We start from the raw sequence: 13,035 nt of genomic DNA on the forward strand, positions 1-13,035 counted from the left end.
TAGATAATATGTCTCATTATCCAAATTTCCTGCAGTATAACTTATAGTTCTGTTGGGTGAGACAGCTGTATGAACAATATACACCAAGTAACCTAAGGATGTCTCCTACCTTCTCCTCTATTTATAATTTCTGTTATTTTCTCCCTCACACTGTGTCTCTTATTACTGTCTATTATAGGAAGCTACGGGTTTCTACTCGCAGAGTTTGTGGTTGGAGTGTTCCTACAAGTACTGGGGTTACCCTTGTTATCGGTATCCCAGGTGTCTCTGTTTTCCAAAATAACTGCTGAGAAGACACAGGGTAAGTTCTAATCCGCAATACAGCCTTCTGCAAAGAAATCCCCACAATATGTAAAATGTCATATAATGGTAATTTCAAATGGACTGGTCAGCTATACAAATGTAGCAGTTCCCTATCCTCCAACAAATTCTTGTTATAGTTTCGGTTGTATTCTTCAAATACATCAAGGGACAATACAAGGAAATTTCAGGTGATTTACTTACCGTGTACACAGGACACGTGGTCACCCTCTATGGTTATTGGGGAGGAAGTTTAACACCAAGCATAGGAAGGGTTTCTTAACAGTGCGGGCAGTAAGATTATGGAATTCGCTGCCAGAGAAGGTTGTAATGTCTGACTCAATCGATGGGTTTATGAAAAAAAGTATTCTACCAGCATATTAGACAGTCTTATTTTCTTTGTCTTTTTATAATGCTAGATATTTATGCACTGCAAGTGTAACTGGTTCTTATGGGATCTTTTCTCCGAAATGTTTTGCCCTTAGGGTTTTCCAGTCATGTATGTATGTATTTATTCGTCATCAAGTTTGTTTTATGTTCTAATATATTGTAAAGTAAGAATATACAAAGGAGATAAGAAACAAAGCTCTCCAAGCAGAGAGAGCAATTTAGAAGTAACATATTAAAAATAATGTGGATAGGTGAATTTCAGTCCTTATTAGTAGAACAAACCAAGAAAGCTCTCAGGTGGTTGAATCAAAACATTTTTATGAGAAAGGGAACAAGTCAGACACTTTGTTGTGAGCCAAGAAAGTCTCACAAACCATCTCGGCACTTAGGGATAAACGTTGGATCTTAGCTATGACCCTGTGATCAGTAATTAAACCTTTCTGATTACTATAAAAACGTATACGTAAATTGGGGAAGACCCTGAGCCGCCCTCTTCAGCTGCTCAGGCTTACTTGGACTTTTGTAATCTGCCTAAGCTATCTCGCTCGGCTGTAGATAAATTTAACTCTCCTATCTTTGAAGGGGAATTGGAGGTGGCTTTGAAGTCTCAGAAATCATCATATTATGCTATAAGACATTTTCTCGTCATATGTCCCCTCAGCTGGTCATTCTCTTCAAAAAAATATTACAGAGTGAGTGCTTCCATGTGGATTCTTAAAGATCAGTAATTATTCTGATGCCCAAACCTTGTAAGTACCCCACTTGTTTCACAAGTTACAGACCAATTTCATTGCTCAACGCAGACATTAATCTCATATAAAGGTCTTGGCAAATAGACTAAATGTATATTTCGTCCAACTGAAAGACGCAGATAAGGTTGGCTTATGAGGTAGGCTTTGGATAACACAAGATGAACAGTTAACCTGCTCTCGTATATTAATAAGCTCAAATTGCTGTGCAAAGCTCCATTCATTGGACGCCAAATAGGCCTTTGATTGCCTCTCCTGGTCTTTGTTCCGGGCATTACGGACCTACGGCTTTTTCAGTTGATCTCTCTTTCTGTGATACAAGCTCTGTACTGTGGCCCCACGGCCTCCGTTTGCAACAAGTGGCCTGTTATCCCCAGTATTTAGTTTAGGCCATGGTACCGGAGTATAGAGCCTCTAGCATCCACTATTAGGAGAAACCCCCGATATTAGTCTCAGTTCAAGTAACTCAATACAAGATGTTGTTGTTTGGAGACGACATCTTGCCGTCACTGACTTCCCTTTTGTCTTCACTTCACTAATTTGCAATTCAAGTTAACACGTAACCGTAACCTCTCGAAGCACAAGGTTAACTAAATGAAATCAGAGGCACTGGCGTTTTACTTTTCTCCCACCACATTGTAGCTCTTGGAGCTCAACTTTGACTACATTTGGCATTCAAAATCTATCAGGTACTTGGGCGTCCAAATTACGAAGGCTTACAACCAGTATGCAAAGCAAACTTTGTTCCTCTTACAAAATTTAAAATAAGATTTGGCTAAATGGGTAGCCCTTTTTATATCCTGGATTGGGAGAATAAACTCAGTTAAGATGAATATTTTGTCCAGGTTGCTCTATCTGTTTCAAACTGTCCCTATAGTGGTTCCAGCTTCCTTTCTCCATACGGTTCAGTCTCTGTTTCGTATTGATATCATCAAATTAGAGGCCTAGGCAGCGCAGATCATGTTTAGCCAAATTAACAGTAGTGGCTTGAGTCTGCCCACCTTTGCGACCAAGAACAGTAAGAAGTGTCTCTTGAGATTGACCTTGTTGATAACCAACTGATTGGCATCCTTCCATGGATCACCCACTTTTGACCAGCCTCGGTAAATGATGTTCCCTGTGTTCAATCTATCCTGACAGTGTGGGATAGGTTAAATAGGGAATTGTAGTTAGTGCCCTATCCATCATCCCTGACCCTTCTTTGGCGCCATCCCATCTTCCCTTTGGGATGTATGAATACCGAAATACACCCATGGGTAGCAGAGGGAATAACTATATTTTCTCTTATGTCCTAGAGCAGGGGTGGGGAACCTCCGGCCAGCGGGCCGTATACGCCGTTTGGTCCGGCCCACCAGCTTGTGTCAGTGAGACACGCTGCCGCTCAGTCCGGCGGCAGCGTGTCTCAGCTGTCAGAACAGGGAGACAGGGAGGAGAACGCGGCTGTCGAGTGGGAGCGGCGGCGTGTAGTACTGCAAACCAGCCGCCGGTCCGTGAGCCAATCAGAGCTCGCGGACCGGCAGCCAATCAGGAGCCGCGGCTGCCGGCCCGCGAGCTCTGATTGGCTCTCAAACCGGCGGCTGGTTTGAAGTACTACACGCCGCCGCTCCCACCCGACAGCCGCGCTCTCCTCCGTGTCCCACGGTAAGCAGCACGGAGGGGAGGGGGGAGGGCATCTGTATACCTGGCACTGTGGGGGCATCTGTATACCTGGCACTGTGGGGGGCATTTGTATACCTGGTACTGTGGGGGCATCTGTATACCTGGCACTGTGGGGGCATCTGTATAACTGGCACTGTGAGGGGCATTTGTATACCTGGCACTGTGGGGGCACATGTATACCTGGCACTGTGGGGGCATCTGTATACCTGGCACTGTGGGGGCATCTGTATACCTGGCACTGTGGGGGCAATTGTAGATCTGGCACCGCACTATTGGGGGCATATGTGTATCACGTCCCATTTTAACTGACCACACCCATTTTTTTGGCGCGTGCGCGCCTCCGGCGCGCGCACACAGTACCTCTAAGGGGCAGACCTACTGGGGGGCAGGGTAATTTTTTAAGTTGAGAATTTTTGTATAGCCCCCGAAGGATTTTATACATATCCAAATGGCCCTCGGTAGAAAAAAGGTTCCCCACCCCTGTCCTAGAGGATGCTGGTGGTCCACATTAGTACCATGGGGTATAGACGGGTCCACTAGGAGCCACTGGCACTTTAAGAGTTTAATAGTGCGGACTGGCACCTTCCTCTATGCCCCTCCTACCAGACTCAGTTTAGAAAATGTGCCCGGAGGAGCCGGTCACAGCTAGGGGAGCTCCATAGGAGATTTTCTAGTTTTATTATTTTTCTTAGAGTTAGGCACAGGGAGGCTGCTGGAAACAGCCTCCCTGCTTCATGGGACTTAGGGGGGGAGTAGTGTCCAACCCTGAGAGGTTATTGGCCACTATCTCCGCTGACAGGACACTGAGCTCCTGAGGGTGATGATCGTTAGCCGCCCGAGGCGACCGCTGACTCCCGCAGCATGCTGCTACCCCCTAATAGAGCCAGAAGATTCTGGTGGTGAGTGAGTCACCGGCGACCCGACAAGCGGGGAGCCGGTGTGAATGGCGGCAACAGAGTAGGACACAGTACTAACTGCGCTCTGGAGAGCTCAGTGGTACACAGTGCGGCGCTATGGGGGGCGCCCTGAGCCAGCGCGAATACCCTACACTGGTCACTCAAGGCTGTCAGGGACCTCGGTAACACTGCTAGCCCATACCTCAGACCAATATAAAGAATTTAAAGTGGGAAGACGCGCTATGTTCAAGAGGCGGAGCTTCTCCTCAGAGCGGACCCAGCGGCTTCCAGCGCCATTTTCTCCCTGCAGATACACCTACAGTGACGCTGACAGGGAGTGCTGTCCCTCCACATGACTCCAGCTATCCTGTGCGGTACCAGGGGGTTCTAGAAGGGGTGGGGCTGTAAATTACTGTGTAGTCTTTTAAGGGTACACAGTCAGCACCAAGTATTTGGTTTATATCTACCTATTGAAGTGCTGTGTGTGTGTGTGTGTGTGTGTGTGTGTGTGTGTGTGTGTGTGTGTTGGCTCCAAGCTCTGTGTTTCTTTGAAGGAACTTGGGGGGGTGGGGGGGGACTGTGTCTGACATTTTCCTGTGTGTGGGGGGGTGTATGTTCTCTCACATAGCCATGTCCAGGGACTCTGTGTCTTATGCTGCAGAGGAGGTTTCTTCTCCAGAGGAATCCATTCCATGTACCCAGGAATGTAATGTCTTGTCTCAGGCTTCTATATCTGAGCCAGAATGGCTGACTTCAATTAAGGGAATTGTCAAAGTCAGAAAAATATCACGATGCACACTGCCATATTTGCACCTCATATGTGTCCCTGCTGCGCATGCGTGCGCTCTCCCGTGCGTGCGCATACTCGCTGTTGCGGGCACCCGCAGGCGCACGGTATGCGCATTTACGGTAGAGATTGTATGCGTCTAGCGGGCGAATCTTTCGTTACATATTTTCACCATATAATGTATTTTGTAGATTATGGTCCATTTGATAGAATCTGAAAGTTTGGTTAATGTAGCATGTTCATGGACAGAGAAATCCCTCTTTGTTTGATACGAAGGGTCAGACAGGAGTAATACAGTGGTGTTTAGTATCCATCGGAAGAATATTTAATTAGCAATATTCCGGTGTTGGTTTGAAACAGATTAATCGCTCGTGCAAATAGTTATGGACATAAGAAGTTTATGTCCATTTACTATTATTTGCACTTACTTATCCATGCAGCGGGAAACCTAGTTTCCCACCCACCTGAGCAGTTGGAAGTAGACACAGCCCACCTGTATGAATCAACCTATGACCTTTTGTTTTAGTGCGAAGACGAATTCCTGTGTCCAATGAACAATGAGATTGTAGGGACCATTGAATTGTATTGTGTGTGGGGCATAAATAGACAAGCCGATCACATCCAGCTCACTCTTCAACGGTTCTCATTGCTGATAATCGGGAGCTGGATGTCCAGAGGCGCATGCGATCGTTCCCCTTTGTGCGTAAGTTTTTCTCCGCAATCATATTGTCTTTCTTGTTATTCTGAGCCATATCTCTCTCTCTCTCTCTTCTCTTTCTCTCTCGTTTCTCTTATATAGTTATTGTACTGATATTGTATTTCCTGTGTAGTTATCTGGTTAGGTAGTCTATGTTATATTGGTAGTGTATGACTTGTATTGTATTATTCTTTTTTTCAAGTATAACAATCATATAAGGCGTTAGACCCTAAGTACGGTATCTGTGTATTTCTTATAGTGTTAAGTATTCTCAGAGCGCTTTAAAGTTAATAAGGTTACACTGTGTTGCATCCACACCCTATCTCTACACCAAGGTTTACTGCATAATACACTGTTTTATGGTATAGTTATAAAGGTTTAACATTGTGAGCGTCTGCGCCGCTGGTGATCTCCTCGTGGTCCCGAGCGTCCGCAACGCTATAGCGAATCATTACGTTAGTCGGCAGCCTATAGCGTGCCTGCCTGTGATCCCTTGGCCGTAAGCGAACGTGACGCTCGAGCGTCTCGACTACGGCTAAGCGATTGTTACGCAACGTGCGTACCCTTACGGTATACCATACGTCAATAGCGTACAGTGTTCTTAGACCTCTTAAAGGGTTTTAAATAAGATAAATATTCAGCTTTATCAATTGGCGGCTCGTCCGTCCTTCACATATCTCTGCTAGGTAATTTCAGCAGACATTATCCATCAGCAAAGGGCGGGAGATCATATTCCTCGTAGTGCTGTCTGGATAAGCGTCTGCTTCACTTAGTAAAGGGTGCTGAAGGAATCCGGAACCGGAGGTAAGAACAAAACGCTAGTGTCTTTTAAAACTGTTTATTTCTGTCTTGCGTACGCACGCACATATCTGCATTTCTTTTTCATTCGTGTATTTTCATATCACTCTCCTGTTTACCATTTTATAATTGATAAAACGTGCTAAGAGAGATTTGTCGCTATTTTATAGTTAAAGTGTAAAAGTAATATATTAAGGGATAAAGTGTAAAAGCACACACGCAACTCTACCTAAAGGTACAAGGAGAGATTGGTGTGGTGCGCGGTAGACGATCGAGGATCATCTACATTGATAAACGTGTTAGTTGTGTTACGGTGGATATTTGCTTTGCGTACACGTGTCTCTAACAAAGGGTGAGACTCGCGTACGCAACTCAAAGGCCGACGCACGCAGTGTATATTACGCAACGGAGCATCCGGGTACGCCCACGTAACTCAAATCACACGGTAGTGTTATTTTAACAGGCGAAAAGGTGGCAACGCGATAAATAGCGCAAGTTTATTTTAGTGTCCGAAATTTAGACTAACAGATCCTTCTCCAAATTTACAACACATCTGGTTTAAAGAAAATTTCTGCGCAGAAATAGAAATAGAAACAAAAGTGTACATGTGGTGAGTGAGTGTTTGCAATTATATAAGTTTTTACAATTTTGGGGATTGAACCACAGAAATCATCGAGTTCTCGTGAAATTACATACGTGTAAGTGACATACATGGTGGTTAGGGAGGCATCCCTTGTTAAACATATAAAGAGCATTAGAGTGTAGCAGACCAGGAGGTCATACTGTAGCAGACCAGGAGGTCGCATAGCAGACCAGGAGGTCGCATAACAGACCAGGAGGTCCAGGTACAGCAGACAAGGAAGTCCGCTATAGAGTCAAGTAGCCCAACACCAAGAAGGGTTGGAGCGGAACCCATATAGGCCATAAAAGCTCAGGCTGAAGGAATTCGCAGCTGCTGAATGTCGATTCCACTGGTCGCTCCGTACATAAGATTAGTTGCTTATGTACTGAACGATTGTACCGCACGTAATTGTGTGCATTAGTTAGTAACTTGACCTAGTACCATTTGTGTACAAAAAGGGTCATAAACGCTATTTGTACATTCTAACGTGATTTGTGTAATTTTTTATTTTTAAAAGGGAAGTTCGCTGGTCACTCAGGAATTATCCAACAACCCCACAGTTACTGGAAAGGGTTAATGCTCTGCGGATCACACTCACATGTTCCAGTAAACAAAGGTTCATAGGGGCCCTGGGTCGAGTACGCCAGCACTATATCAGTGTGTGGGCGTATTGGTCGGCGTGGGCGAGTAAGTGGGGTACTCGGTAAACCACCACCGTCAACCTATCTTTGAATATTTTGGTTTTTTGTAAGGGTTCGCTGAAGACCCTGATATAAAGGTCAGAGGTAGAGCAAGCAACACCTGCAAATTATGGGGGCCAGTTGTTCAGGAAGGGGGCGATCAACCTCGGTTCGGGTTGATTTAGTGAACCGACCAATCGGGTCGGCAAAGTACGTAATGTGTGAAAAATACGGCTCACACACAGAAGTTTTATGTGATGAATGGGAGAGAATGACGGTACATGACGGGGAGAAGTTCCCAAAAGTAGGCAGCTTTAGCCCAGAAGTGTTACAAAATCTAAGGAGAAGGATAAGTCTCATTAAATCAGCAAAGAGACGAGTTAAACATTTTGATTGTTTACAGTTATGGCAACAGGAAAGTGAATTGCAAAGAGAGTTAACTAACATATCTGACTCTTATCTTGGGAGGAGAGACATGGCAATGGAGAGAATTATGGTTGCGGAGAAAGGCACAATGTTGAACAATAAAAACGCTCTTAGCAACTGTAGTATAGATGATAAGAATAAGTGTAATAAACATAACAATGATAATTGTAATACTGTTAAATGTACAACTATTAACCTATGCAAGTTGCACCCCATGTTAAACTTCCCTCAGGAATACAAACAAGAAAGTGAGCCCAGCCCGATGTCGGCACCTCTTCCAGCAGCCATCACACAAGACATCCAGGTGGACGCGACCAAATCGGTAAAGGCAATAATCAAACCCCCTAATGGAGGGTCAGGTGAGGTCGTGTCCACAGGTACGTACAATGTTTTATATCACGCACAAACAAATGTACCCCATATTGTAAGACCAAAACAAGGTGATGTAATTGAGTTTAGTCCTGTCAGGGTGATCACAGTCCCCGATGGGAAGACTGACGATCAGGGAATCCTTCCCGTCAAGGACAGTGCAATGCGCTGTCCCTGGTCCCGGATGGAATTGAGATCAATTATGTCTGAATTTCCTGATCCCAGGAAAAACCTAGTAGCATGTCAAAGGTTTGTTAAAGAACTAGGAAACTCCACAGAACCCACCAACAAAGAGTGGCGGACAGTGCTGAGGGCATGTTTGCCCTCCAGTGTTGACCCTGCGAAATTTATTGCTGATTGTAAATTAGACACGGAGGTACCTTGTACGGAGGAACACAATCAGGAATGTATTAAGCAGATCAACCGACAGTTAGAAGTATATTTCCCAGCCATTGTCGAGTGGAACAAAATCTTCTCCATAAGACAAAACAAAGGGGAAAGTACTTCTAATTATTTCCACCGGGCATTGCAGGACATGACTAGGTATACGGGTATAGAAAACATCGAAACAAGTGCACCGTACAGAGAAGTAGCAGTATCTGTGCTAATGGATGGTTTAAAGGAAGTGTTGAGAGCAAGGATACAGATCACCAATCCATACTGGAGCGATAAATCAGTAACTGCATTAAGGGACTCTGCTGTTGGGCATGAGCAAACCAGCATCAAGCAAGGGGAAACAAAGAAGCCTCAGATCCCTGTGGTTAAGTCAAAGGTGACAAGGTGTTATAACTGCCAGAAGGAAGGTCATTTTGCAAGAGATTGTAGACCAAGAAGTAGACCAAATTCACATAAACCCCCTAGACAAAGATATGAGCAGGGTTATGACACACCAAATTATAAACAGGGATCATATAGGAAGAATTTTGAGCCACACCCATAATATGTAATCAGGAAAGGTGATCATTAGGACTGATGGTAAGCCTGAGGTAACGGTTAATAAATTGGGAGGTCATTCTCTGAAGACACAGGAATGACCGGGTGAAACGTTGTAAATGTATCTGTGAAATGTTTCTTTTCTCTCCCCATCTCTGACGACTATTGATAGGACTCAAACATTGCATATCTACTTGGTCTTTGCAGAAGTCTACCAAACCCCAGCATGACCTATCCGCATCAATGTATCCTGGCCAGATACAGAGGGTGGAGTATAGAGGTGCTGGTGGGAGGGACTGCGCAAGGAAACCATTGGACATGTAGATATGACAGCCTGATGATCTGACAATGTTTTAAAATGTTTGAAAGAAAATGTTTTTTTCCCTGTTGTTGTTTATTGTTGGTTTATGTAATATATATTTTTATGAATTGTTCTCTCTCTTTTGTTTTTTTGTTTTCTCTCTTCTCACTCATGTTTTCATGTTTTAAAGATGGTATGTCACCCATCAGTTAGACAAATGATAATGCAAGATTTTTGCTCCTTACAGAGAGATCGCTGATTTGGAAGGAATATTGCATCACTGGAATGTTCGTTTGGAAGACTGAGAGACAGCACCTTTGAGATGACAGCAGAACAAGAAGAACGACAAGACTAGAGAACTAATTATCGTAACAAGTTTCTCTCCCCCTCAAACTGTTTTTTTGTACCCCCATTACAAATTTCTTCTTTTCTCCTCCTGTAAGATGGACTTGCCCCAAGAGACTGTGATACGGATTTTCCTGTTGACCATGATGTTGACCAGAGCAGTCTGTTCCGACGAGAGTACCATGGAGGTCGAGAAAGGATCCAGAAAGGTTCCGATGACTGAGACGGAGGTGTAAATTTCCAATAGCAACACAACCACCAAGCAAAGGCGAGTACCGGAAACGATCTAGCAGCCATGTTATTTGTAAACATTGTTAGCAGAAAAGAGCACTGTATCTGTAGGCTCTGTGACAATGTAGTTGAGGATGGGTGCATCAAGAAATGCCAATCCAGTTTTAATATCCACATGGACCGGCATCCATTGAGTGACTATCACTCCTTAGTGGGTAGTGTGTTAAATCAAACAGATTGTTGGGTATGCTCTCAAGTACCTCAAGGTCATAGCAAATCAGGACTAGTACCATTTCCTTTAACGATAGGGGAGGTACTTGAGCTAAGTGGTGGGAGGCCGGTGGACAGGAGGTTTAATATCTCCAGTCCTCCTAGTTTGAAGCTCCACCAATATCATGTGGATAGATCCCTAATATGTTTTAACATTTCCAATCCCCGAAAGCCGGGAAATTGGGAAGTGTCATGGAGTAACCAAACCATGACCTTTTCATATAGAGCAGATAGAATGCCGACAGATACAGAGCTTATACGCCACATAGCCAGTAGAGGAAAAACTTTCCGATATAGGTATACCCTAGGAAGTAGGATTACGAGAGTTGGAGAGGTATCACCAGGATACTGTGCACATATCGTACAAGCTGATACGTGTACTAGACAGATGGGAGAATTAGGGTTAGGAGATTTCACATGGAAGATGTGTAATATGGTTATGTCCTACTCCGTCCCATATGTTCTCCCCGATGATGCATATTTCATATGCGGGAGGAAGGCGTATAAGTGGCTTGCCCCAAACTCTGAAGGATTGTGTTATATTGGAAAAGTACTGCCTGAGGTAATGACTGTATCACATGCCAAAATGAAAGATATACACCGTGTTGCCCAAGCTCCTTATACTCACACCCACTACAAGCACGTAGTTAAACGGCACCTGATAGAAAGAACAGAGCATCCGGCCTCTGACATGATCCATGAATCCACCGGGATTCAGTTTCTACTTGCGTTAGACATCACTCGCACCGCCAGAGGAGTGTTGAATTATAAATACATATCTGCGCTCGCAAATTTGTTAGACAATATCACAGAAATGGGTGGAAAGGTATATATAACAAGTATATATGTAGGCGCTGTTATGAGTATGCTTTTCCTAGCCGCTGAATAGAAAGGGGTAGTCAAACCCTTTAGGTAGCAAGAAAAAGATATATATATGAATACAGCGCTTTTTTTGACACAATAAGTAATTAAAATGAAGATAATAATAATATGTATTTAATAATAAATTGTTATTTTGTATAAAAAAACAGTAAAATATGATAAAAAGGACAGTTGTGTATATACATGACTGTCTATTTGTTGGTCAAAAAATATGTTGATGTGTGCAAAATATATCAGTTAATGTCAGCATTTACAAATTCCAGTCCACCAGGTTCTTTGTGACATATTGTGTTATAGATGTAAACACAACTGGCCTTTTTATCATATTTTACTGTTTTTTTTATACAAAATAACAATTTATTATTAAATACATATTATTATTATCTTCATTTTAATTACTTATTGTGTCAAAAAAAGCGCTGTATTCATATATATATCAATATCACAGAAATGTATGATGACACGTTTAGGTATACTGGAAGAGAACTTCAAGCTTATAAAACAGAACTGGTTCAGCATAGAATGGTTCTCAATTATCTCACGGCAGTGACAGGTGGATATTGTGTCACACTGGCAACGCAGTACGGCGTGAAATGCTGCACATATATAACGAATAGTACCGAGGACCCGGTCGAGGTCATAGACCAAAAGATGGACGATATTCTCCAATTAAAGTGGGAATTTCGCAGGAGACACAATCTCACCCTTGCTGCTGTGAGTAATGAGATGACTAGTTGGGTGTCATGGTTGAACCCGCGAAATTGGTTCTCTGGTTTAGGAGAATGGGCTCAAGGAGTCATAATGGATGTAGGGAAGTTTCTCCTATGTATCTTAGGTGTTGTCATAACGATTGGCTTGATATTTAGATGCGGTCAGGCTTTAATGAAGTGCAAACGTAGTACCAGGGTAAGGAGTCTAAGGAGTGAGGAAATTGTAATTCCAATGGATTTGATTTATGACCCAACTGTAGAAACAATGATGTGATGAAAATGCGATTTCTACGGTCCGTTTCTTTCACCTGTTTTTCCGGTTTTTCCAAGGTAAAAAGACCCACTTTTGACGAGGAATTTGATGATCCTGTATACAGACAACTGATGGATTAAAGAAGAAGTTTTGACAACCTTATACACAGATATTTGATGAACTATGCCATAGACCCCCAGTTTCCCTAGAAATTTTAAAATTACGCTAGCCCAACACTTTTGTAAGTCTATGGACATTGACAAAGCTTTTTGCCCACACCATTTTGGCAAAAGCACAAAGAAGACTGCATTCAACAGACACCGAACAAGACTTCAACCGACAAATGTTCATTAACCTGACATAGAATACCACTGCATTTACCGTAATTATGTCTTTTCTTCATCTCTACAACCTTCAGGTAATTACACACATAGTCGATAGAGAATACCAGCACAGATATCAGCAATCACATATCCCCCCATTCATGTATCATCAACTAAAATGTGCTCCCCATTTTGTTACAACCACAGCCGAAAAGAGCTCGGTAAAGTTTGACAGCCCATCCACAGACCCGTACCACGGGATAAGAAGGAATTCAAATGTATACTTCGCAATACCTCGAAGCTTGATTTAAAACACGTACGGCACGAGGATACATGACCCCCAAACACGGATTCATACACACATGCTTCTGCTATCTCACTAGGTCATACCCTTTTCCTACCTTCTCCTCCCCT

The 13,035-nt window shown here is 43.4% G+C and overlaps 1 protein-coding gene across 3 annotated transcripts in view; it reads left to right on the forward strand.

Moving 5' to 3' along the window:
- Nucleotides 1–13,035, forward strand: part of LOC134909605 (major facilitator superfamily domain-containing protein 8-like) — a 304,598-nt gene that overhangs the window by 235,456 nt on the left and 56,107 nt on the right. For all 3 annotated transcript variants that reach the window (XM_063916651.1, XM_063916650.1, XM_063916649.1), the window contains exon 11: nucleotides 179–301. In XM_063916651.1, the coding sequence (XP_063772721.1) occupies nucleotides 179–301 (123 nt within the window). The remainder of the gene's footprint in view (nucleotides 1–178; nucleotides 302–13,035) is intronic.

The sequence above is a fragment of the Pseudophryne corroboree genome, chromosome 4 (genome assembly GCF_028390025.1).
Source record: "Pseudophryne corroboree isolate aPseCor3 chromosome 4, aPseCor3.hap2, whole genome shotgun sequence".
Classification (NCBI taxonomy): domain Eukaryota; kingdom Metazoa; phylum Chordata; class Amphibia; order Anura; family Myobatrachidae; genus Pseudophryne; species Pseudophryne corroboree.